The 26347-nt window shown below is 38.9% G+C and overlaps 1 protein-coding gene across 1 annotated transcript; it reads right to left on the reverse strand.

Moving 5' to 3' along the window:
• Positions 1–1963: 1963 nt before the first annotated feature.
• Positions 1964–21488, reverse strand: ccdc6b (coiled-coil domain containing 6b). Its single transcript, XM_053512162.1, has 9 exons — positions 21162–21488; positions 18343–18492; positions 13117–13245; positions 10361–10464; positions 9103–9263; positions 7297–7453; positions 6795–6895; positions 4847–4968; positions 1964–4146 (listed from the first exon to the last, which is right to left on the reverse strand). The coding sequence occupies exons 1-9, from the start codon at positions 21441–21443 to the stop codon at positions 3991–3993; spliced, it is 1362 nt and encodes a 453-aa protein (XP_053368137.1). The 5' UTR covers positions 21444–21488; the 3' UTR covers positions 1964–3990.
• Positions 21489–26347: the final 4859 nt, after the last annotated feature.

Here is a 26347-nt window from a genome sequence, read left to right on the forward strand (position 1 = left end):
ACAGTTTCGTAGTGATTAGCACTGTTGCCACAGTTTTGGAACTTATGAGACGAATTGGTTAACTTCTAAAAGGAAGAATACGCATATATGGATCTTTCCATTTATCTTTAAATGTTTTTTTTTTAGTCTACATTCCTTTGTTTGGAGTAAGGCATGCTGTCACGCTTTTATTTTTGCTTATTCAACACATTGTTTATACATAATAAACTATTGCGTTCATTGGCTCTGTTGAGTGACCCGTGCAGCCACAGCCACCTCTGGGGGAAAAAAAGCACTAAATGAGAATAAAGAATATATCAATAATCAGAAAAGCATCAGGGCCCGGTTAGAATTGTCACTACGGTCCGCCATTTAGTGATGTCTTCTATATTTATGGAAGCTGTTTGGACAAAGATATTTGTAAATGTTGTATATAGCATGTTTATATTATTATAAATTTATATTATATAATATAAGATGCATAAGTACAAGTTAATATTTGCTACTCAGTAGGTTTACATTAAGTTTTGTAGCAAAAATAGCATATTTCCATTATAACAGACTAAATTCCCCAACTAACTTTTGCCTCAACTTTGGTAACATGGAATTATAAAATGAAATTTCATCCACTGTTATGTAAGCTGGTAGCATGGTGGCTTAGTGGTTAGCACTTGCGAGTCTGTATACAGGATTAACCAGTATAGACGATAATTGAGTGAGTTATGTAAACTAATGATACTGCAAACTGTAAATTAACATGAGTGTTATACATAACTATTTTACATTGTACATTATATTATAAAGTGATAACAGCTACAGTGCCTGTTTGTTTGTTGCTATTCAAAATCATTTAAAAACTATTTTGTTCTACATACTATAAGGTTAAATTGCCAAATGCACAAGTGTAAATGTAAGTATTAAAATATTTTAATAATTTTAGCGTGACAAACATGCAAAAATAATCATTTCTAAACTATGACCCTAATAAAATTATTTTTTTAGTTAGTATTTTTTTTTATTATTAATTAACTAACTAACTAATACAGAACATTTCACACTCCCAATTAGGACCCAAGACTAAACCATTTCAAGGCAAGAGTCTAAGAAACACACTGAATGGGATGCCAGTTCATTTCAGTTCACCATGCAGAGACATCCAAACTATAGGAAATCAGACCACCAGCTTATCTTTTTTTTTTTTTGTGGAAGAACGCAGAGAATGACTCCACATGAATGCAGGAAGAACATCCACATAAGCACAAAAGCTCCAACTGGACTGAGCTAAGGCTTAAACTAGGGAACCCTGGAGCAGTAAGGTAAGAAAACATGGCAATACAAAAAAAAAAAAATTAAAACAATAATTTCAAGGTAGATTTTTAGCCTGTCATACAAGTTTTAAAGCTGAGATATTACCATGAAATTGCAAGAGTCATAACCCTGATCAGATTCAGATGATTATGTAACTTATTTAAAGCTCTGTCCACAGTCATCTGGTGCTAAAGTCCAAAATCATGCAAGAACACCTTTGTAATCTTCATGTGCAAAACATTTCTGCAACCTTGATTAACCCAGCCCCGGTGTCAGTGATGGGTACCTTGTTTTAAACATTCAAAGCCTGTCTAAGTTTGCCTGACCTAAGATTCTGTTTACACAAGCAGATAAAAACTACACTTTTAGAATGCAGAGCTGACACACAGGACACAGGACTTTCCTACTGATACACCATGTGCAAGGTCAAGAGCTCTCTTTCCACAGCAGCTTCTGACCGTACATTCTGTACCTGTAGAGCAAGAACTGTTCGACTTGAACAATGAACCATTTCACATGGGAAAACTGGTTTTTGGCCATAGTTTTATCAAAGGCAAAATGTGTACAATGTACAGTTCTTATCTCATCCTACCCAACCAGTGGTGAACACTTCCCAGAAACCCAATTCATGAGTCTTCACAATAATAACAAACCCGGTCACGTTCAGACAAATGGGTCCACATTATTAAGGCTTTAATTAATTGATGTTGGGATAAGCTAGATAATGCTTACATTTAGCAATACCACAGTGAGTTAAGGCTCAAAGGTGTTCCATCCACTGAAGATAGCAGTAAAACATGAGCAAACGTTACATTCATTTGTCAAACAGTCTTAAAAAGAAAACAACAAGGATAACGAAAATGAGCGAAATCTTACTTTTGAGTAAAATTTGAAACTTGAAATGTTCTTGAAACACCTCATGGTAAAACAAAGTACAATGTCTTTTTCCTTTACACGATGAAACGAATATTTACATTGAAATGATGAAACAAACTGAAAAGGAAAGAACAACATATGCTTCCAGGAATCTTATAAAGAAGAAAAAAAAAGAAAAGAGAAACTGATACACCTAAACCACAAACAGGTTTTATAGCGAGACAGTTCGCCAAAAACGCCACACTTCAGAGGCATGTTGCCGCTGACTGTGTCCTCACTAAACATCAGTGCCTTAATCACAACGGAACTGCTTAGTACCAGAAATTTCATTTTTCATTTTGATCTGCTGTAATTTCCCAATAAATTAGCGTTCTTTGTAATAAACAGTAAGTGCTTTGTGTTTTATTGTTCTGCCTTTTTACATTATTTTTGTTTTTAAGCTGCGCAAACCGAAAGCTATTTGGTAACCCGGAACAGACTGTATACATGTGTAAACAAATGAATAAGAACCAAGACAGGAAGGTTGAAGACGAGATCACAAATACATTCCAATCATAGAGAGAGATTTCAAATCCTTCAAAAAAAAAAAAAAAAAAAAGATGAATTTGTGTCATGGCATAATTATTATTATAATTTTTTACAACGCTTACAAAAGGGGATATGTCTATTTACACTTTCTCTCTGTGACGACTCTTTTCCCAAATAAATTCACATCTGTACTAGAGAACACATTACAAAGGGGGGGAGGGAAAGTCACAGTGGTACCATTTACACTGTTAGGAGTAGGATGTGTCTGAGAAATGGGTACGAGAACATCGTACACACCTGGGTCCTTCTGCCTAATCTGAGACATTTCGATCAAAGACGCGAGGTGAAAGAATAAAGAATGTATTGGTACACGTTTTACAATTAAACAGATGCAAACGGTGATAAACCAACGAACAGCATAAAAGTAAACCATTCTTTCTCCCTTTGCGCTATTAAGAATGCTTTCACACTCTGAGCGAAAAAAATAACATATATAATATGCATTACTTGTGTTCAGTAAGCCATCAATTTCCTCAGCGAGCCCTGGCTGCATTTCACGCATGCACTTTGTTTTTTGTTTTTTAAATCAGTCTGTCAAAATCAAACGCTTACTGCCACGTGAGCATGGTTGATTTGCCGTTAGGCGTGAACAGAACAGCATCCGCAGCATATACACCTCTGGCTAATTGGTCATTTAAGCAAGTGTGCATGGTTGCTCTTCTGCATCCTTTAAAAGCCATTAGCTACACTTTTCCCACCGGGCCCATCTAATGCGTACTGTATGAAAGGAGACCTCGAAAGCACCTGGCTGGCTGCGTGTGTATAATGTGTTTCTGCTAGAAGACTCGTTCATATGGAAAAATGCTCTAAAATTATTTAAACACTTCTCACATATTTTCTTTTCTGTAAGCAAAGCTCATGGGAGTTCTTTCGGTAGCGCTTTTGCATTACATGCGCTTTAAAAAGCTGAGCAGGAAATCGATTAACGTTCACTCCCTTTATCACGCTCTGCCAGAAGCGGTTCTGCATTTCTACAGATTCGTATGACTTCTAGTCGGAGGGGGGAAGCAGGTTTAGTGTTGGAATTAGTACGACAAGTCCACTGAATTGCATTCGAAACCAAAATGGATTAAAAAAAAAAAAAAAAAAAAAAAAAAAACACCACACATTAACAGTGAAGCCTATTTGATTCTCAGTGCAAGAGGAAGATGCTGACTCCATGTACATAGAATAGATAAGCCTTTGGCTTGGCGGGAATACAGTAGCTCTGGTCCGAGTCCACTCTGAGCTCATGCATTATTATGGCTGTGAGGACGGTTGGTGCTGCACTGGTGCTGCAGGGGGCGGTGGAGGAGGAGGGGGGCCAGGCTGTGCTCCAGCTTGCGTGTTAGGGGAAGGAGGTGGCGTCGGACGCTTGAACTTGTCCGGGCTGTTGCTTCTCCTCGGGGACGGCCTCTGTCAGAACAAAACAGTTTAAAGAAAAAAATAAAATAAAACCACCACACTCACAGCAGGCAAAACAGGCTTTGGCACAAGAAGTGCGTTTCAGAGATTATGCGAAAAATGCTTAAACCCGGAAAAGACGATTAAGCATGAAGTGCAATATGCACATATTTAAATGGAGCAGAACATACTGTTTAAGAAACCAAACAGGTTTGAAGAACGATTCAAACGGATCACAACACGCATGCTGAGCACGAATGAAGAGGTATAGTTTGGTTGCATTTCCCAAGCATGCCCTGTTTTTTGATGTAATAAATGTAACATTATAATGATTAAAAAATAAAAAGTCAGCACTCCATTGGATCAAAAGTGTTTCTGGTTGTTTGTGCTGCATTTTCTGTATTATTATTACAACTACTTTTCTAGTACACAAGGCAGAGACTGTATATATCTTGACGCGGAGGTCGTGACTTGGTTAGACACCATTTTGCTCAAGTGGAAGTTTTTATTCGCCCACCCGTACTACTTTTTTGTCACAAGGATTTATGATCTTACAAACAACCACATCCACTTTAAAACATTCCATGATGTTTATCTGCATTCAAAGCCCGAGACTGCTGGTGAGCATAGACACATTTAGTGCGGGTCACAGAGGAAAGAATGCACTAGGTTTACAGATGATGTTTAGAAGAAGATGATGGTCGTGACTCACCGCGATCCCATGTGAACCTCCTACGTGCACGTGCAGACCTGGCGTGTTGTAGTAGGACATTCCGGCACGGGTCAGTGTGGCCGGAGGGGTAAAGCCCACTGTGTGACTGGCATATGACAGCCCTGCCAGAAAAACACAGCATTGTTTGACATCACAGACACAGGCTCTAAAATGGAGCACATGGTAGGTGAATTTCTATAGAGGGTTGTTGATAATCAAATTAGTTTGCCGGCGAATTTAATTATTGGTTGTTCGATGAGGTCATCCTGATTCGCACATGAACTGTGAACGGTCTGATGTGTAGGTGTGAGGCTGACTGGAGTGAACTGAGTAACAGAGTGATGGCAAACACTTTCACAAAGTAAAGTGTGAGAACGTTTTACTCTTTAACTTGTCCAAACCAGCAGCTAGGATTAAATGGAAAGACATTGTGTGGGTGGGGGCGTGGCCAAGCACTGCTTTTTGAAGGACGAGTGTGTCAAGTGGGAAAGGATTCGCACCTGAAGCGAAAGTGGACAGTCAGTCATTGTGTCTTGCTGGAGCGTAAAGGGGGGGTGGGGGTTGGGGTGGGGAAGGAGCTCAATAAAGGATTTAAAATTAGATTTTCGACATTTTTATCATTATTATTATTATCGAGGACATCATATTAAAAGGACACAAAAATGTACATTTTAATTTAATCAGGAAATCCTTAGCATTATATAGGCTAGTATTCAGTACAAAAAAATTATAATAAATCTCTGTATGTCTTTAATCAATTAATATTATAATTAATCAATCCCTTATTTACACGTTTTTAAAATAAATATTCAATATTTAATGTCCGTAGTTGTGGAATTTTTCACAACAACAGCGACAGGTATCCGAGGGGGTTATGTTACCATGGTAACACACAGAGGAAGTGATGTCTGGTGACTTCGCAGGGTGTTCCGAATGGTTGAGTTTTGTCCAGGAAAAGTTCCCTTCACCAACATTCCTTGCAAACGGAGCAGGGATTAGAGAGCACCCTGTGAAGTACACTCCGTTTGCAGGGAATGTCGGTAAAGGGAAAATTCCCCTTAAACAAAATTCCCCCATTCGGAACACCCTGCGAAGACACCTCCTCCGTGCCAAAGTCATAAGCACTTCGGATACCTGTCACTGCTGCTGGACATTAAATATTTAATGTTTATTGACACAAAAACTGATACAGTTATAAAACATATACTATTTAAATGTGTATAACTTGTAAATAAATGATTTGATTAATTTACAAGATGTATAGAGATTTTATTTACTTCTTTAATAACACTAAAGATTACTTGATTTAAATAAAAATTATTGTGTTGTATTAATATGTTGTCATCCTTATCATATTAATAATAAACACATAAATCATTTTTCGAGCTCCCAATTTTTTATTATTCTTTTTTTATCCACCAGCGAGAAGACTGATTGTTTAGTTGACAAGACCTGTTGTTTAGTTGTTCCCCACATCATTCGCAGTTCCCTTTGAACTGAGCGATTTCGCTCCCTGCGGTTCAACACCTTGGGAAGTATTTTACTTTGCAGGGTACTTCAGGTCGATCGGAGAGCACCTTCCCATCCCATTTCACCTTCACTCCCATAAGAGCCATCTGCTTTAAGCTTTAAATGTTACATTTTTATTGCAGCTACTTTGCTTTCTCTTGGATTTAGATTTAGTTTCCTTTTATTTATTTATTTATTTTTTAAATGAATTATTCATCTTACCACATGCACAAAACAACCTCAAGCTAAATTTAAAAGCTGGATAGCTAAATAAGAGCTATTGAGTAACTGCGTCATTTCTAATCCCATTAATCGTTCCAATAATTGATTGATAGATTAATGGATCATTAAAATTAGCTGCAGCCAACACCTGCAAAAACTATCTATTTATTAAAGAGCTGCTAAACCAAATGGCATTTGTTTGCCATGATCACTGTACCTGGGGATATGGGTCTGCTCGAGCTTGGGGACGGAGTGTAAGGGATTGGACTGGACACAGTGCGAGGACGAAGACCCTGGGCTGACATTTCATTAAAGTACCTATTGGAAGGAAAAAAAAACAAAAACAAACAAAACAACTAAACAGAAGAGACATTTGATGAGGGCATAAATATTATATATATATATATATATATATATATATATATATATATATATATATATATATTATCAGTTTGCATGAATGCACTTAATGTGGAGATTAAGACTAGTGTCTATGCCTAATCAAACAGTGTTCGAAAGTTCCAGTCCGGAAAACCGAAACACTGCACTGCTGAGAGGTTGCCTTTACAGAGCTTTAGTGCAACTTATGTATTTAAAATATGATTTCTATCGATTGAACTGAAATCATCTGACAAGCAGACCTCCCGCTGCTAATGTTTCTCAGCATTAATGCACAAGCTTAGGAGTAAAGGGGTAGGGAGGAGGGAAGGGACGAGTACCTTTCGTCGTCCATCTCCAGGCTGGACTCGCTTTCTGAAAGCTGCCTGCACAAAGCCTCGCGCCTCTCCACCTCCCGCTGCAGCTTCCTCTGCAGCCGAATGTTCTCCTCCCGCATGATCCGCTCCTCCTCGATGTACTGAGCTCGCTTCTCGGTGTCTGTGAACCCATTAAACAACAGAGCGGTTTAGATAACACGGTAACTTATAAACAAGTTAAAGCACCCTTGAATGAGTTTGACCGCTATTTGTTTATGCGTGAATTTCCATGAACTTTCATTTGAAGAAAAGGGCAAGGCTGCACATTGAATGCATGGTTTTATCTATTATTTAAAGCAACAAAAAATACATAATACAGGACTACACAAAACAATTTGCAGTTTGCATCCTTTGCTCTGTGCAAACTTTGGAGATGAGAGAAATACAAGCTTTTTTTCCCATTGGGACGTAACCTTGCAATCTGTTAATAAGACAGTAAGTCAGACAGTTGCACCATAATTTTTACATTATTTTTAACATTTTAGAGATCTTACTCAAGCCTTGAATTTCTTACGGACATAAATATCCATTCCCCATGGAACCCAGTTGCAGCGTGTGAGGAAACTAAACCGAGGATTTCATCAGCACATTGTGCTGGCAAAGGTGCACCTGATTTACTCCGCCATCTAGTGGTGACTGACCCAAAACTCCAGCATCATCAGCTAATGTCTAATAATGCAGTTCTGAAAATTCTGCTTCAGCTATAAATCACCTAGACCGTCGTTTCGAACAATGTGTCAGATGTTTCGAATTCAATGAAATGCACAACTGATGTGCCAGAGTTACTGTCCCGTCCTCTAGCGAAATGTAGGACTTCAATATAGAGTGATTAAACTGATTTAAGCCCACACTCTACCCAAGAGTAGTGACGAATAGCCGTATGATAAATACGGGTATAGAGCCATATTTAAGGATGTTTAATTAATTCTCACTCCAAAAAATAGCTGAAACATGCAATATAGCCAGTGGCTTTAATTCTGCTTAGTTCAAGCTTTTCTCTCTTGTGGATATGTTCCAAAACTAACTACGTTCTTACGTTTACATTAGTATTGTACTGGAATAAAGGTTTGCTGTTATACTTTCCTTTAGCTACTGTGTACAAAGTAAACACTCCTCTCCAATGCAATATTGCCTAAGAGCGCATTGTCGAGCACTTCCTGTAATTTAAGTCGTAAAAAAGATGGTAAGAAATCAATTATACATTCACAACAGACATGCGGAAAACTTTTCTTTAAATAATAATAAAAACTTTGAAAAGAACGTGTGTTTTTTAAAAGAGTATGCAGGGATTTTTTCATGATACAAACACAAACATATACGATACAGAAAATGTGTGTGCCAAACAACCTACTTCTGAAGTTTTTTTGCAGAGATGATATTAGATGAGCCCCAAAGATGCCATTTTTTAAATAAAAAAATGCTAATTATTAAAAAAAAATTTTTTATTATTGATACTAACGCATTACAATGGCGTTATAAAATCATATCTAAAAATTCACTTTAGGTGAGAGACTTTTTAGCACCAGTACGATGTTTTGCTACCATGGTAACATTTAGCACTTTGCGTAATAACTATGACCCCACAGCCTCAGCTGTTTGATACAACCGGGTTTTAAAAAGATTACAGTGTTCTCAGGTAAGTATTTCCCATCTCATCAGGGTGATTAAAACTGTCTTATTTTGCACTTCACCACATACAATAGCACGTCTCTTGCACTCCTGCCATGCCGTATCCTACAAAACCAAGCCTCAGTGGGCTCTAGCACTTACGCTGGAGTTCAGCGGTGCGCAGGTTCTTCTTCAGCCTCTCCACCTCGTTCTTCAGGAAACGGATGTGTCTCATCATGTTCTCTGGAGAGTCGATCTCCATGGAGATGTCCCTCGGGGACGGAGGAGCGGACACCGGCTGGTCCAGCTTCTCCTGGAGAATCCTACATTCAAGGGACACAAGTTGGACACATCAGGACCAAGTTGTTACTATTTAGTGATGGGAATCACCGACCACCTCCCGATACGATATCATCACGATACCTTGGGTGCGGATGCGATTTATATTTTGCGATTGTGCCAATATCACGATTTTATAAATATCTTGATTTTATATATACACACCAACCTTAAGAACAAATGTTTTTTCAGAACTCTAAAGTTTTATACCTTATAACTGAATACTCATGTTCTGAATTGAACATGAGTAATTCTGAAATCTGGAATAACTGAATTGAACATGAGTAATTCTGAAATCTGGAATTCTGCAATCAAAGTTAGGGAATTATGATCCGACTCTCCAAGGTGCGCAGAAGGAGTTACGTTACATGCTACCGGAATTGTTTGCGTAGGTTCATAATGTCGGGAAATTTAGATTTGTGATTTAGATTACCGTAAGGTAAAAAAAAAAAAAAAAAAAAAAAAACAGTCTGCATCTGTAAGGATCTCCAGATGTTGTGCTGTTGACCATGTGCACCGTGCACAAACACACAATGCTCATTTTCTGCTAACTGGCTAATTCGACTGCAACATCCGGAAACACTATGGTTCAGCCCTGGTCTTACTTTTAAATAGTTCTTACTTTGATCTTATCCATCTTGTTGATAAAAGATCTCAAGTTGGCAGGAAACAGACCGGAAAGTACTGGTTTACACAGGCTCGCAATTAGCCTAACATGAAGCCTGGCTCACTTCTCCCTCGCGTCCTTGCTTGTGGCAATCCCCAAGGGCAACACTGTTTGTTGGATCTCCCGAGGAGATTAAATGTAAAAGCGGTGAGATTTTAGGCATCGGTCATTCATATTAAAAAATTGACTAAGAAAAAAGTTTAAAGAAAATTGAGGAGGATAAAAGAGATCCGTGGTGAGATAACCATGCGTGATGCCATCTTGCATGTTAAACAATCATTAGATTTAAGCTGATGTTATTCAGAAGATTTTAAGGTCTATAATGGAAAGGCTGGGTCTTATTGAAAAAATAAATGAACAAAAATTAAATGTTAAAGGAATAAAACTTCTCCAGAAACTTTGATCACCACAAACCTTTTCTCAGCTTCAAGTTTGTCCATCCGCTTCCACAGTCGGTTGACCAGTGCCTCCTGTTCTTGCTCCAATGTGTTCTCCAAGTCAATCTTCTCTCGTCTGAGCTGGAAAAATGAAGGAAAAAAAAATTATTGTTCCTTAATCACACCCGTGAGAATACTAATGTGTTAAAAATTATTTGTGTTTAAGGAATAAAATGCTGTCATGGGGGCTGAGATGCTTCCCCATATCAACAGTGATGTATTTCCTTTGCTTTACTGCGTATTCTATTACTCTTGCCTTATTCATATGGACACATAAGCTGTTACTACAAAAATCATAAGAATTAGTATAAACATTTGATCTAGTATACAGTAGACACTCGGGATGGGACTCACCACAGACCAGCAGACATGACGTCATGAATATTCCTATTCTAATAATTCGCTTTAACCACACAGGATGCTGTTCTGTCCGCCTGCCTTCTGTAGGATTACAAAGTGCTCCATCTGTAGGATTGTGGAGGAACTGCAACTTTTTACCACCTCAGATGCAAACATGTATGACAATTATGATTAAAATGTTTGTCTTTTGGCTAGTACCATCAAGGGGTCGCCATCCAATCTGCACAAACAATCAATCTGCACAAACAATCAATGCTCAGTGGTAAGTTTCTCGTCTGCCATGTGGAACGCAAAAATTAATTTTGCATAGATTTCTATGAAAAAGATTCTCAATATGTAACTGAATCGATTTTTCTGTCTGTCTCTAGTAGGCACTTTTGGCAACTCTAGGTGTTGGCAACCCGCAGCCCGGGAGCCGTATGTGGCTCTTTCAGCCCCCCGGTACAGCTACCTGTGACTCTGGAACATAAACAATGAGTATTTATTTTAAATGTATTTTATTTTAGTCCGTTAGTTTTTTAAATGTAATTTTAAATGTAAAGATTATGGTGTATGGTAACATTAAAATAAAATGTTTCATTTTTTTGTTGATTAAAATATGTGTCACACCCACCGTCATGTGATTTATTGAGCTTTTTTGAGCCCCGGATTTTATTCAAGTTGACAGCCGACTGCACGCTCCAGTACACACGATAAAAGGATGACGGCACATAAAAGTAAACAGCATTTTTGGTTTGCTGCAGGCGGATCATTTACGTTTTTTATTTCAAAAATTGTTTCGTTGCATACGGAAATAAAATTTTATTTTTCTCTGTAGCAGTTTATCGAGTTCATAAATGCAACACATTATAGTTTTTTTCATACACAGCATAAAGGGAAAAAAATTGGGAAAAATAAAGTTGCTTTCTGCAAAACTCATGCATGTATAAATGTGGACTTATCAAGCCTCAGACATTCACATGTGAGTCAAGTCTCAGATCAACACAACCAAACCAGCCGCTGTTACAGAATAATGCGCACGACAGTTGGACATAGAGCCAACATTAGATTGAGAGGTGGTTATGAGATCCAACCTACGTACTTTGGGAGCCGCAGTCAGACACAAAGAGATGGGAGCACGGCCAGGTAGGTGACTACGGCTCAATTATTGATAATTATTTTAACTGCCATTTTAAAAAAGGAAATACACCATGACTAAGCGCAACATAAAACAGGACTGGAATTAAGGTTTTAATACTGGTGTTGTAGGTTTCCTTGGTCAGACTGGGAGTGCTCATGGGTATTTGAATTCCTGGTTAATGGTTAACCCACTTGTAGCACCAGTATTCAAATACTAAAAATCCCTGTTTGGGTGTTCGTTATGCCTTACATCCATATTAACTCGGTTAGACATTTTTCATCCCATAGGGTTCAGTTCCCACCTGATGGCCAAACCCAAGCCACTGGATGCAGTGCTGATGGTCCCAAGCCCGGTTAAATTGGCAGGGTTGTGTCAGGAAGGGCATCCAGAGTTAAAAACTTGGTCCGCTGTGGCAACCTCTCGATGGAGGCAGCCGAAAGTCCAACAAAATGATTGCTGGTTCCATGTGAGCTGGTCGGAGTATTTTGACAACTGCTGATTTTCGGACAGAGCAGGCATCAGGGTTTACTCAGAATTTACAAAAAAAGAAAAACATTCAGGCTCACTGAGACTGGATAGTAAAAGTTAATATCAGCAGCAGGAATCCACAATCTCAAACTGTCCAACAGTCCAGACTGGTGGAGGTGGTGCAACGCTGTGGGGCATGTTTCTTGTGTCACACTTTGATCATGCTAGCACAAATTAACCATCGCTCAAATGCTATAGCCTGTTGAGTATCATCAGTAAGCATGTGCATCTTTCCATGGCCAAAAAAGTCGCCATAAACTGGTTTCATGACCATGATGGTGAGATTCAGTGTTGTCAGCTGGCATGTACCTGAAATCAACAGAACATTTCTGAACAGGAAAGTGATAGTCTCCCTGTAGCAAGTCAATCTGCAGGAATGTTGACATGGAAAAAGAATGTAAAAGGTATGGGGAAATAAATTCAGTTATGGAGTGATGAAAAAAGAAATCTTCTGTTTGGCCGATTCATGGACAGCGACACTGATCCTGAAATCGTTTTTTTCCATTTTTTTTAAGGTTAATATATACAAGTTTGCGTTAGAGGCTAAAATATTGCAGTTCCTCTATAATCCTACAGGTGGTGCTCTAAACTATTTACACGTTGGCGCGTCCTGTAAGATAAGATGTGGTACTGTATATCCACCAAGGCATCATGATAAACCTATCGCCTGTTCCCTGGTGACTCCCATTAACGAGCACAGACACTGAATTCAACCGCAAGTTTACCTGCTCCAAGGTGAGCTGCTTGGAGATGGTGTCGTTCTCCAACTTCTTGATCTTCTTCATCAGTTTGTTGACCTGGAACTCTTGCTCTTGTTCCAAGTGCTGCTCGAGCTCCGCTTTCTCATGCTGAAGCTAAGGTAGAGAGCAAAGAAAGAAAGAAAAAAAGAAAGAAAGAAAGATGGAAGGAAAACGGACACGGAGTTTTAGGACTGTTACACTGTAGAGAGCCTCTATGAAATATTCATGTTGATGGCTGCATATCAATGAGGAGAAGGAAACCGCTCTGTTCCAGACAACCCAAATACTTTACTTAACGATAGAAATGATGAATAAATAAATAAATAACGCATCAGAAAGCATTTAGTATGACCTTGAGAGGCAGTCCAACAAAATCCACCCCCTTAAAATGTTCCCTGAAAGCGTATGACTCACTGCCTAATTGCCTGGCAGGACTTTGCTCAGAAGTCTCCATGTTATTAAGATTCATTTGAGAAAAATGCAAACGCATAGTGCTTTTCCTCCCTTTTCTGGTTTATGCAGAAACAAGAGCGAGGTCAGTACGACTAAACGCCTCGTATCTGCAGATGGCTGACCAACAGAGCCGGTGCCACTTTGCTGCCTCAACACTGTCCGATTGAAAATAACCAACTGCAAAGCTACCAGTCACTCCTACACCAGTCTTCAAATGATAAAGGCCAATCTGTAACGTCTGTACTGCCAATTCGACCTAAGTCTACGCGGATTAGTGAGTAACACTCAACGTATTTTGAAGAATCTTTTCAAAATAAAAATAATAATTGCTTGTGCGGCAGTTCAACAAAAATGCAGTTAGACCACAAAAACAACCACCAATGCACCTGGCCTTCACAAATCAGCATTTGGTAATTATGCAAATCAGAAATAACAGTTTGACACAAGTCACCCTTTTCCCCCCAATTTGCATACTGGAATGCGACAGGCTCTTACATTTTATTGTACATCACCACCTCCACCATTTAACTATTAAAGCACTTGTTTGTTTATTAGTCGTAGATAATACAATAGTGGGGTAGGTGTTAGGCCTCGCCTCGCCCCTTAATTCTCGCCCGGATCTCCCTGTGTGTGGAGTTTGCATGTTCTCATGCTTGCTGAGATTCCTCCGGGTTCCCCCGGTTTCGTCCCCAGCCCCAAAGACTTGCGCAGTAGGCTAATTGTCATTTTCAAATTTCCCGTAATGTGCGAGTGAGTGAGTGAGTTTGTCCAGGTTGTCCTGTCCCCTGGGATAGGATCCAGGCTGCCCGTAACCCTGTACAGGATAAGCTGTATAGAGACTGAGAGAGAGTTAGTAATAATAAATGGATATGAATGCGCACTCTAAAATTCTTGGCTGATTCCGATGCCAGTGTTTAAAATAATTACTTGGCCGACAGCCGAGAACAACGTTTGTTGTTTATTTATTTGCCATTTTGTGCCAGCAAAAAAACAACAACTTAGTTATTATATATATATATATATAGATAGATAGATAGATATACACACACACACACACCCGTTCAAAAGTTTTAGAACACTTGCAAATTTCTTTGTTTTTGTTTAGTGATTTATTTTCTTCATTCTACAACAATACTGGGGATTTCAAAACTATAAAATAACACATATGGGATTAGGTAATTACTTAACAACAAGAAAAACAACAGTTAGTTGTTATTTTCGGAGGTCAGCCTTTCTGTAATAGTCCTTGCAAGAACAGTATTGTCAAGTGCATTTGCAAAATCCGTCAAGCACCATAATGAAACTGGCTCTCATGAAAGCCATCCCAGGAGGGCGAGACCAAAACCTACCTCTGCCTCAGACTAAAAGTTCATTTAGAGTTATCAGCCTAAAAAATGACCAATTAACAGCACCTCAGATTAGAGGCGTTATGTAATTCTTTACAGAGCAGAAGTAGCAGACACATCTCAATATCAACTGTTCAAAGGAGATTAATGCATTTTTTGGACGCCTTCAGCATTCTTTTACAATGTAGGGCCAGGGGTAGCTTAGTGGTTAAGGCATTGGACTACGGTTCAGAAGATCCCAGGTTCAAACCCCATGACCACTAAGTTGCCACTGTTGGGCCCTTGAGCAAGGCCCTTAACCCTCAACTGCTCAGATGTGTAATGAGATAAAAATGTAAGTCGCTCTGGATAAGAGCGTCTGCCAAATGCCTAAATGTAAATGTAAATAAAAATCAGGAACGATCATGGAGTTAGAAAGTGTTCTAAAACTTTTGAACGGTAGTGTGTGTATATATAATGTAAGTCGCTCTGGATAAGAGCGTCTGCCAAATGCCTAAATGTAAATGTAAATAAAAATCAGGAACGATCATGGAGTTAGAAAGTGTTCTAAAACTTTTGAACGGTAGTGTCTGTATAAAATAACTAACTGGACAGTTCTAAAAGTCTGTAAGAACTCAACCACGTTCTCTCTAAGAACAACTTCATCCAAACTTATGAAATAACATTTCATATTATCTTCTCTCACAAGATTTATTCTGTAAATAGTAAAAGTTTTAAAAGCCCTTACACCCTCTTATGCAGCTACCTACTCAACAAGATTTTTTTTTTTAATTTACCCAGAAAAACAAATACTTTTTTTTTGGTAAAGCATCCATTTTAAATGGAAATGTAAATAAAAAGTTTTGCTTGTAATGGTTCATCTGGAAATGTCATTAGAACATGCCTTACAGACAGTATACCGCTGATATTTCTCCAGAGACATTTTCCAACATATGCGCATATTATCGCTGTAAGGGGAGGCATTATAGCGTCACCTGTTGAATTGTTCCCAAAACTGCAACTAGGTCAAGTAATGTTGTCTGAGTTGCATCGCAATTAACTAACGTTGGACCCTGGTATTGGTCAATGTTATCTTATTGACAGTCCGATGCTGGCCAAAAAGGCCAATGTTGGCAGATACCCGATGTACGGCGAATAAATCAGTGCATCCCTGTATAAATTGTTGTTGTCTTTTAAGCAATTAAGCAATCAACCGCAATCAAGCATTTGTAATAACTGGCAATGAGTCTTTTCACATAGCTGTGGAGGAATTCTGGACCACTTTTCTTTGCAGAATTGTTTTGTTTGGAGGGTTTTCAAGCATGAACAGCCTGATTAAGGTCATGCCACAGCATCTCAATCGGATTTAAGTCCGGACTTTGAATGGGCTTCTCCAAATCCGTAATTTTGTTTCATGGAATTTATGGTTCCATCAATTAAGGCGTCAATTACTTTTTCTTATTGGGCGAGATAGATTTGAACAGCTTTGTTTCTCTTAAAAAGTGCAATCATCATTTAAAAACAGCAGTTTGTATTTACTCAGGTTTTGTAAAAAACGGGTTATCTTTGCGTAATATTAAAATTTAAGGATCTCAATTATTCAATTGTGACAAATATGCAAAATTTTTTTTAATACAGGATACTTTTTCACAGCACTGTAAGTATATAAATAAAAAATCCTTGTAGTAAGCATTAACCTGTTTCTTATTATCGCAAAGTCTTGAGGACAGCGGAGTTTACACTTTCTGGGTTCTCTGTATTATTTGCGTTTTAAGTGAGCGTGTGAGAGAGAGAAAGAATGCAATGTGTTTCACAACTTGGTTAGGGAACTTGTCTAGGTATTCATTATTAATCAATCATCACAATTGTAGGAAAGTCTATATATAGTACACACAGACGACACACCTCGATAGGTAGTGATATTCCACTTGCGCGTCTTAGCTGGCTTAAATTTATAGTGTTATTCCTTTCTCATATGTTTAGCAATAATGAATAATTAGACTTTCATCTCCCCTGTTTTTTTTGTTTTTACCAGCAAAAGCACTGAGGCAACAATTTCACACTTGAACAAATCTGATGACTTTTTTTTTTTTTTTTTATAGAAAAAGCACATTTACTCGACCTGAACTGTGGTTTAACAGCCTGCTGTGTGTGAGACATGATACTGAAGTCAGATCACACAAAAATAAAAACTGAAAAATAAAGTTCTCTGGATTTTCATCATACAACATCCCAGCTAGTTTCCTCTTCTGAAACATGATTTTATATTAAAGAGCTCTCGCAATAATCAAACTGTTCACAGTACTCTTACTGTCCTGTGCATTTCCATGTAGTAAACCCGTATAAAGACCTGTGTTAAAAGAAGTTTGTGTTTCCATGCACCGTTTGAAAGCAGATATGATAAGAGCGTGCCGGAAAGTTTCCCGAAGCCAGAGTGTTTGTTTAGTTAGATTTTTGGCACGGTGTGGTCTTTAAAAAAAAAAAAAAAAAAAAGGAACCAGTCAGGATAGTTTATGTCTGTGGTGTTGCCAATTTACCTGATTCACAGTGCATGTCATTACAGAAAGCCTAATTAAAAGTTTAAAACAGATGACAGCGCTGCTATATAGCTGCATAATAAATCTTTTACAAGTGCAGTTTCTGAAAGTTTCTTTCATCTCGCCGACCTGGTTACAGTACAACAAGACTATATAGGTCAAAATCATATTCTGATTTCTTAAGACTCTACCAGAATTCACAATATACAGGTTTACTAATACATTTGTTTTAGTTTGTTAACTAATGAAGTGATGTCTGCAATTCATTAATAAAAATAATAATAATAAAAATTTACAGCATAACTAAACTGCAATAGTAAATTACGAGGGTTTGAAAATTATTCACAAACTGGTTATTCTGTTATCCGCATTGTCTCATCAACACTTTCCACTCAAGGCCCCTGTCTCTCCAGTCACTGCTGTACAGATGTGAACGTGTTACATCAGTTCACTTGTAACTGCGGGGCAAAAAAAAAAAAAAAAAAAAAAGGATGCCACACTTGTGATTTGCACAGAAGAAGAGCAGATAGGTGAAAGTTACAAAGGAAGGTGAACGAGGTGAATCATTACTGGTGACGAGACACAGGTTCATCACTACAATCCAAAGAGTAAACAGCAGAGTATGAAAAATTATGCATTTGTCTTTCATAAAAGTAAATTAAAATAAATTCTACAGTTGGCCATTTTTGACCTCACCCTCATGCGCATAAATACACGTTCAGACCACTTCATGTCAGTCTGGAATTGTTATCAATTTTGACATGGTGATATTTTATCTCTATATGAATATATTACGTCGTGATGTTGCCCAGCAGCATGTGCAGTCTCGATTGTCTCGACATGTTTTGCAGGCAAACAATGAGCCGGCCCAGTCTCCGCTCAGACTCGGCACTTACTTGCATGAGTTTGCGAGAGAGTTCGTTGGTAAGGAATTCTTCCTCCTTTTCGTAATTCACAGCGAGGGTTTCTTTCTCCTTCTGCAAAGCCTGGATCTTCTTGAACAGCGTGTTGCTGATGAACTCCTCTTCTTGTTCTGCTCTGGCTTGCTGTGGATCAGAAAGAAGGGCATAAATTTTTTATTTTTTTTTAAAGCATGCACTACAATTAAGGCTTAAGGGCTGCTTGTCAAAGCATTAAATAAGCAACCCAAATCAAGAGAAATTGTTAATTAACTCATGCAATTAAAGCCTTATGGACATGATCAATTCCCAGGCCAATGGCTTCCACATTGACAAAAGTGACACAGTATAAAATATTCAGGAGCTCGGTGTCAGGCAAGGACATGCAGCCTGAAAAAGCTGGTACAGTGAATGTAAAGCAGGAATCTGATTTCATATTACATTCATCCATCAGGACTCCAGGATGGCTGTCTGAAGGGGCCGAGGTTACATTTTAAATACTAGGAAATAAGAATCTGGGTCACAGACTGTTTTAGCAGGAATAAATAAAACACACCACCACAATAATACATTGGCGCACTGAATATTAAACATTGCGACTTTCTATCTAATACTACAATTCTGCATCTAAAAAGGCAACTTTGACTTTTTACCAAAAGCTTGTATTCACTGCATGTGCTAGTTTCAGTTCTCTTTCACACCGGCCCAAATAAAATAATTGCAAAACACACGCCAAAAAAAAAAAAAAAAAAAGTCCATCTGCAATGTAATCTCAAGGGGGGGAAAAAAAAGACTTGACTTCTTTAACATGATCTAGCTTGCAAATCTGTATCTGCACCGTTGAAAATTTTTGGGTGAAAAGTACCGTTTGATATTTTGCAATATAATTCTTTTATGACATTTAGTTTGACAATGTGATTGTGTGGACAATTATTACCCAAGACACATCAGGAAAAAAAAAATCCATGAGCATTACTGATTTGCCTGAAAAAAGAAAACAAATTCTGGGTCTGGACAAGGTCGCATATAAATTTTCATGCATAGCACATACACTTCACATTAATATAAACAAATCAACTTTTTTTTAAAATGCTGTATTCCAGACAGACACCATTGAGTTTATAAAGTCTATATTTTTATCCCTCTTCATTTTTAACTCAGGCAGCGCTTGGAACACAAGGTCTGTCCGGGAAAGTATTTAAAGATTGTTAATGTAAAAAAAATGGTGTGTGTGACATTGATGTACTCTGGCAGCCAAAGAGGGTAAACGACAGTAAGTGAGCGCATGTTGTGTAAGGCCCGTAAGCACTTCCATATCTAAGGTTGTTCTCACATTAGGGCCCTGGGATCGTTTCCGAGAACACTTGGCCCCAAAGTGTTTTTTATTTTATTTGTTTATAAAAAATCAGTAAGAACAGATCTTTCCCTGTCACAACCATGCCCGAGTCCGCTTGAAGGGTGATCTCGGTAACGATACAGGGTACTCGGGCACGGAGCGAATCAGATATGGAAGCCAATTGTACCCAAAAACAATAGTGGATCACTCTTTAGACGTGTCGTTATCAGTGCTGTCTGTCTCCTCCAAAATATGTGTGCTCGTACCACGCACACATCTCTTTCTCTAACCTACAGAGCTGTAGCTGATACAGTAAGAAAGTATGCGAGAGCGTTGCTCTTGACATTTTTCCCCCCGAAATATCAACAATATTAGAAATAGCACAAAAGTTAACTTCCTCGTTCTCTTCTTCTCTTGTGTTCACAAACCAAGCAGGTGCATACTGCCACCTGTTGTATCAGTAGGGGGCGTAAATACTCAATGTAGTGAGAACGGAGAGCTAGGGGAGGGTGAATGTGAAAACTTCCTAATTCGATCCGTGCCCATTTCCAGTGTACACGAGCAAGGTTCCTAAGCACGAAACGATTGTGTTCTCACTTTGAGGTCAAGTGTTTCCGGAAACAATCCCGTGTCATAAGCATCTGGTACATTCTTCAGTAAACATCTCTATTTTTCATATTACATGGCTGCATACTTTATGGTTTATTTGTTGGACACGTTATTGTGAATACATTACTTTATTGGCATTAATTACTGTACACTCCTTAATTCTTCTGAGGTAAAACTAATGAGGTCCAAATAGAGATCTATCAACAACAAAAAAAGCCTCAACTATTGACTATACATATACTGAGTGATGGAATTTTCTAAGAGACTTTTTATTTTTATTTTTTATAAATAATAATTGGTCTACTTTTAATGAAGTAGTGCTAGCACTTTTTCATAGTGTATTTATAGTTTAGATGTTTCTCAGAGCAGCCTGATCAGGGCCTATCAAACATCTGAGCTAGCAAACATACCCAGCATTTAGACTTTATATACCCTTTTTAAAAACCTGAGGCAAGGTTGAACTAGTATATTTTTATTTAAACACTGTTAACAGTGCATTATTGGGGCATTTCTGTATCATAGAGGAGTTGTTTAACTACTGTTAGGTGAAAAGAAAAAAGGGAATGTTGCTCTGAACAGGAGTTTATATTTATGTTAGCTTTGCTAATTTTTAATTGAATAGCCAAATGCTTAGGTGCGATAAGGGGAACAAATATATATATATTTTTATTACTGAGAGTAATGCCTTCATCTAAGCTGAATGACATTAAGGTTAGCTAGCTAATTAAGGAGACCTAGCAAAACACGACTCAAAACAAACAGTTAGCTAAGGGCTAAGTGCGCGTTTTGCGCATCACCACCGCGCAGCATTACGCAGATCGATGCGTTTCTAATCAATTAACGCTGATCCTCCCTGCGTACTCGCACTTACTATTGTGACGCTGGCTTTGCGAAGGTCTCTGTTCTCCTCCTGCAAGGCTTTACACTTCAGCTTGAACGTTTCCAGCTCGATCTTCAGCACTTTGTTCTCCTGCTGCAGGGACGCCAGGCGATTTGTCAGCTCCTCCAGGCGGAACGGGGAAATCACGAAACCTTGTTGTTTGTTGGAAGAAGAGGAAGAAGTAGAAGTGGAGCACTGGGGAGCAGCCGAGCTGCTGCCCGCTCCATCAGTGTCACTCTCACTCGCGCTGTCCGCCATGATCACTGTGAGCATCCGAGACAAGCGGCGTCATACTACTCTCACTCCCACTCTCTTCCTACCCGCATTCAACAACAAACCACGCCTCCCACCGTATCCTGCAATGTGAGTGGCTGGGGATATCAGACGACCTCGTCTGATTGGTGCCCTGCTTCTTAATATGCACTTTCCAGCAAATCAGAGAGCAGGAAGGCGGGATTTGACGAAAAGCGATTGGGGAAAAATAACGGCGGAGTGGAAGAGGAAAAGGTGGAGGAGGAGAGAAAAAAAAAACAGGATGGAGCGACCTCATCAGAAAAAGTTTTGCAGCAACAAATAAACACTCTACATTACTTCATCCTGTATACAGGGTTGCAGGAGGCCTTGAGCCTAATCTCAGGAGACTTAGGGCATGAGGAGGGGGACACCATGTATGGAGTGACAATCCATCACAGGGCACACACACTCATTCACACACTATGGGCACTTTGGGAATGTAAAATTGGCATAATCAACCTAACAACTGCCAGCCTAACAACTAAACCACTCAAAACCGTGTGGAAATCTCAGCCTGCTCTCTGATCTCAGAAGCGGAAATATTAATCGCTATTTCAGTTTAGGAGCTATTCTGATTTTCCCAATAAAATTTGTTAAATCAAATAATCTGTACTTTGGTTTAGTAATGTGATATCTAAACATGATCAGCAGGTACCAAGCACCAAAACAAAAAAACAGGACAATCCATGCTACCTATCCCAGGAGACTTGGGGCATGAGGCTGGGTACACTCTGGATGGGGCGCCAATCCATCAAAGGGCACACACACACACACACTCACACACACTCATACGCTCATTGACTCACTGCGAGCAGTTTGGAAACGCCAATTACCCTAATCTGCATGTCTCAGAGGAAACCCACCAAGCATGGCGAGAACATACAAACACCATGCACGCAGACCTCAGGCAGAAATCGAACCTAGACCCTGGATTAACCAGATTAACTACTAGTTAACAGGGTTAACTTCAGTGCTGATACAGGCAATTTGAATACCAGTGTGTTGTATACTTGCCAGTATATGGGCAAGGAATTGTTCCTATTTCACCCTAAGCCCTAAACACCAGGGGACTAGTGGTTGTCTAATTTGTGTCTTTGTGCTATGTTCTAGTGCAGATACGCTTGCATACCAAAAAAAAAAAAAAAAACAATGGCGCAAAGTGTCAAGACTGTCATAACAGTTCCTAGAAATATCCTCCCTCTCAGCAGAGGTCACCGTATCCTGAATACCAACACCATACCTCATTCTCTTCCAGTTTCATATCCTGGTTTGGTGTTTTTTTAAATGTTCATTAATGTTTTGAGCATTGGTCCTGGCTGTCTTATTGTTATTCGATTCCCTTGTCTGGGTTACCAATTCAGATTTGTATATTTGGAGAAACCCTTAACCCTTATGAAACCCAATAAACCTCCATCACTTGGCTTGTAATTCTCCCTCTGAGTCTCTTTTGATAGGACACCACTGTCATACAACCTTCGTTTTTTTCCCATTACACCTTGTACACATGCTTGGACGGCATGATTATTAAATTGAGCTTTCTGATATCCAAAGCTGGCATTAACCTTCTCTCCTCTTTTTTAGATCTTTCTCATGAAATGCTTCAGAAAACACCACTGGGTTGCAGTTGTGTTTCCTTCGTTATTATCGCTAGCCGTCCTAGTTATCTACAGTATCACTGTGAGTGGCATCAAGTTTCCTTCCTTTGACCCCTCATTCTCCTAGCTGGCTCAGTTCTCCTTTTACATTCCTTCCTCCAGGTCTTTCCATAACCTCTGCTGTCTGATCAACTAGTGCTCGTGTACTGCAAGTTTAGATAAACATCATTTTCTTACTGGTTGAGCTAAACCCATGATTAAGTTTATAATACACCGAGAGTCATGTTGTAGGACATGCATGCTCATGCAGTCAGTGACTAAATTCCCTGGGAGCCAAAGATAGGCGAGCTATGCACTCACTGCCGCTGCATCAATCATCTCAAAAACGTAGTGTCTGGCTCAGACAGCCTCTGCACTGCCTGCTGGCAATGTCACTGCAACATGGCGCATATGGATGGCAGATTTACACCCAGACACTGAGAGTAGAATCTGAGCTAAATCCCAAAACTTAGAGCAAGGTCTGACACCTGAGACATATTCAGAAGCTCAGAAAGAGGTCCGAGTTACTTTCTACACAAATTAATTTATTAATGACTAGTAACCGATATCGCTCCAGTGAAATCGATGATTTGGGAACGGAGCCCAGACTAATGCTAATGTCCTTCAACTGAGCCCAACCTACAGCTCAATGACTACTAAGTTACCCTGTTCCTCATAAAGAAGCTCTATGGCTTTATCCAAGTTACTTATGGGTGGAAAATAACCTAGCAGTTAAATGGGCTTGGTGGGATCTTTACAAGGAAATATAAACTAGCAAACAAATCTCAAGACTGCCCAGGGGGGTGGTTTCAGCTCCCATACCTGGTGGGCTAGATCAGGGGACAATTTCTGCATGGGCCGAATTAATCTCTGTTGGTGTCAAATCAAGGTTGACTCATTTATCTTTGGTGATTCCTACGGCAACTGGATACACTGGCTCGATACTGGCCACACCATATCCTATGTTAGTTCCCATTACCACTTTCATTAGGTCAAAACACCTTGGTAGCCTTTTCCCAAGCATAGCTGGTGTCCCACATGGATAGCATCTGTTTTGTCTGTCTCCATCGTTCTTGTGAATTTAGCGTGTTTGGTTGCCCATCAGTCAATCAGTGTAATGGATTCTGGGGTGCAATTTTTTTCCTTTTTTGGGATTATTATTATTTTTTTTTATAATTTTTCATTTTCATTCATTTATTTTTTACTTGGTAATAAATATGATTTCAAATGTAGCAAAGTACAATACTTCAAACAAAATACTTAAGATTTTAAAAACTACTTTAAAAACTACTCAATTACAGTGAAGCAAGTAAAAGTAATTCGTTACAATCCACCTCTGGTGGCGACTATTGCACCCTGCAACATCTCAGTGGACTCTCTAGCAGCTCAACCTGACCCTTTAGCGGAACTTCTAAAAAGTATGTGGCACCTCTATCTGTTACAATTCCTCAAAAGACAGGCATGTGGTTAAGACCGAGGTGAAATGGGTTCCAGTAGCCTTGGTAGTAGTGATTACTTTGGCAAAAAAAAAAATTAGGTGCATTTGGTAGCGGTTCACTCAAACTATCAACATGAGGACCAAAGAAGTGTTTAAGTAAGTGAAGAAGCCCATCAATAATCTGTAAAAACTTTACCTGCCACCTCCTATGCATTGATATTCTTTCAGCAATAATTATAGAATTTATATTTGTCATATTACTAGTATACACATATGTAGTAAATATATCTACAGTATAGTTTAACTTGTACTGCATTCAAAGCATTCAAGATATTTTGATTTAATTGTAATATTATAAAAAAATATGTGGGTATTTCATCCCGCTGAATCCCTCTACATCATCAGCTCTTTATGTGAGTATTCTCAATTCTGGACATTTGCTATGACAATATGGTATTGATTGCATTGCCTTCTATATTCATTGTTACTTTTAATAAATTTTTTAGTACTACTTTTATGTCTTAATAAATTTTGACACCTTAAAATGTACCTTGAGGTTTGCTTGGATTAATAACTAAACTATAGTGACAGATTGAATGCAAGCAGATCACTGATGACATCTCTAAGCTGCTGAGAAATAGTGATTAAGGTCTTCACAATTTAAAGGTAAGATACTGCTTATTTGATCATTACTCTATGCTTCTGTTTTGCACTGACACGCAGTAGCATTGCGTGTTGGGGGGTTCTCCAGGGTGGGGTTTGAACATGACCTGCAGTCTGCGTCTCCATGATCTCCCTGTGCTTGGTGGGTTTCCTTTTACAGTCCAAAGATGTATGCTGATTGGCTTTTCCAAAATTGTATAATTGTGTGTGTGTCTGTCCCCTGTGGAACTGTCCAAGGTGGTCCCCCCATTGTGCCCTGGGACAGGCTCAAGCCCCCCCTGACCCTGTACATAGAGAATGGTTGGATGAATGGTTTTTGAAATCACAAATCACTGTTTGAAATACCGTTGTCTCCTAAACAAAATAAATCGTTCCTATGCATTTTTTTTACCATTATCTCCAAATAAATGACAAACTTGAGTTTGAACAATGTAACATAGATTTACAAGAAAAATGTCATTTTCACCTACAGCCATTTGTTGTTAGTCTTTCGGCTGCTCCAGTCGAGGGGTCGCCATAGAGGACCAACTGATCTGCACAACACAGGTTGGCACAGGTTGTACGCCGGATGCTCTTCATGATGCAACTCTCCCATTTTACCCAGGCTTGGGACCAGCACTGCATCCAGTGGCTAAGGGTTTGGGCATTGCCTGGGAATCGGACCGTGGCCTTCCACAAAGGAGCGAGAGACCTACCACTGAGCCACCAATGCCCTACCTAGTGCCATTTGGCTATTATAAGCCAGTTAGCTTGCTGCAGGATCACAACTGATGTACATTATAAACATTCTTATTTTCTTAAAGCTTCTGTAATACTGAATTATCTGTTGAAAAAGTATTCAATTTCTTTGGTTTAAGTAATCCAAGTACATTCCAAGTGTAGTGTAAAAAAGGAAGCTTGAAATGTACAGTAACCTCGTGTGACATGTGACATCTTAGCATGTGATAATGTATCCATTAGTGTCGTTGTAAGAAGAGTAAATGGGAAGTGAGGGTTTTTTTTGTCAACTTTACCACACTAAACTCAGCAACTAACCAACTGATGTTTCTCGAAGCTTAATGTTTTAACCTTTTAAATAACCCCTTAAAGAACAGTTTGTCTTTGCCATAAAAAAGCAGTGTATAAAAACATCATAGAGACACATAATC

Source organism: Clarias gariepinus, chromosome 14 (assembly GCF_024256425.1).
Source record: "Clarias gariepinus isolate MV-2021 ecotype Netherlands chromosome 14, CGAR_prim_01v2, whole genome shotgun sequence".
Taxonomy (NCBI): domain Eukaryota; kingdom Metazoa; phylum Chordata; class Actinopteri; order Siluriformes; family Clariidae; genus Clarias; species Clarias gariepinus.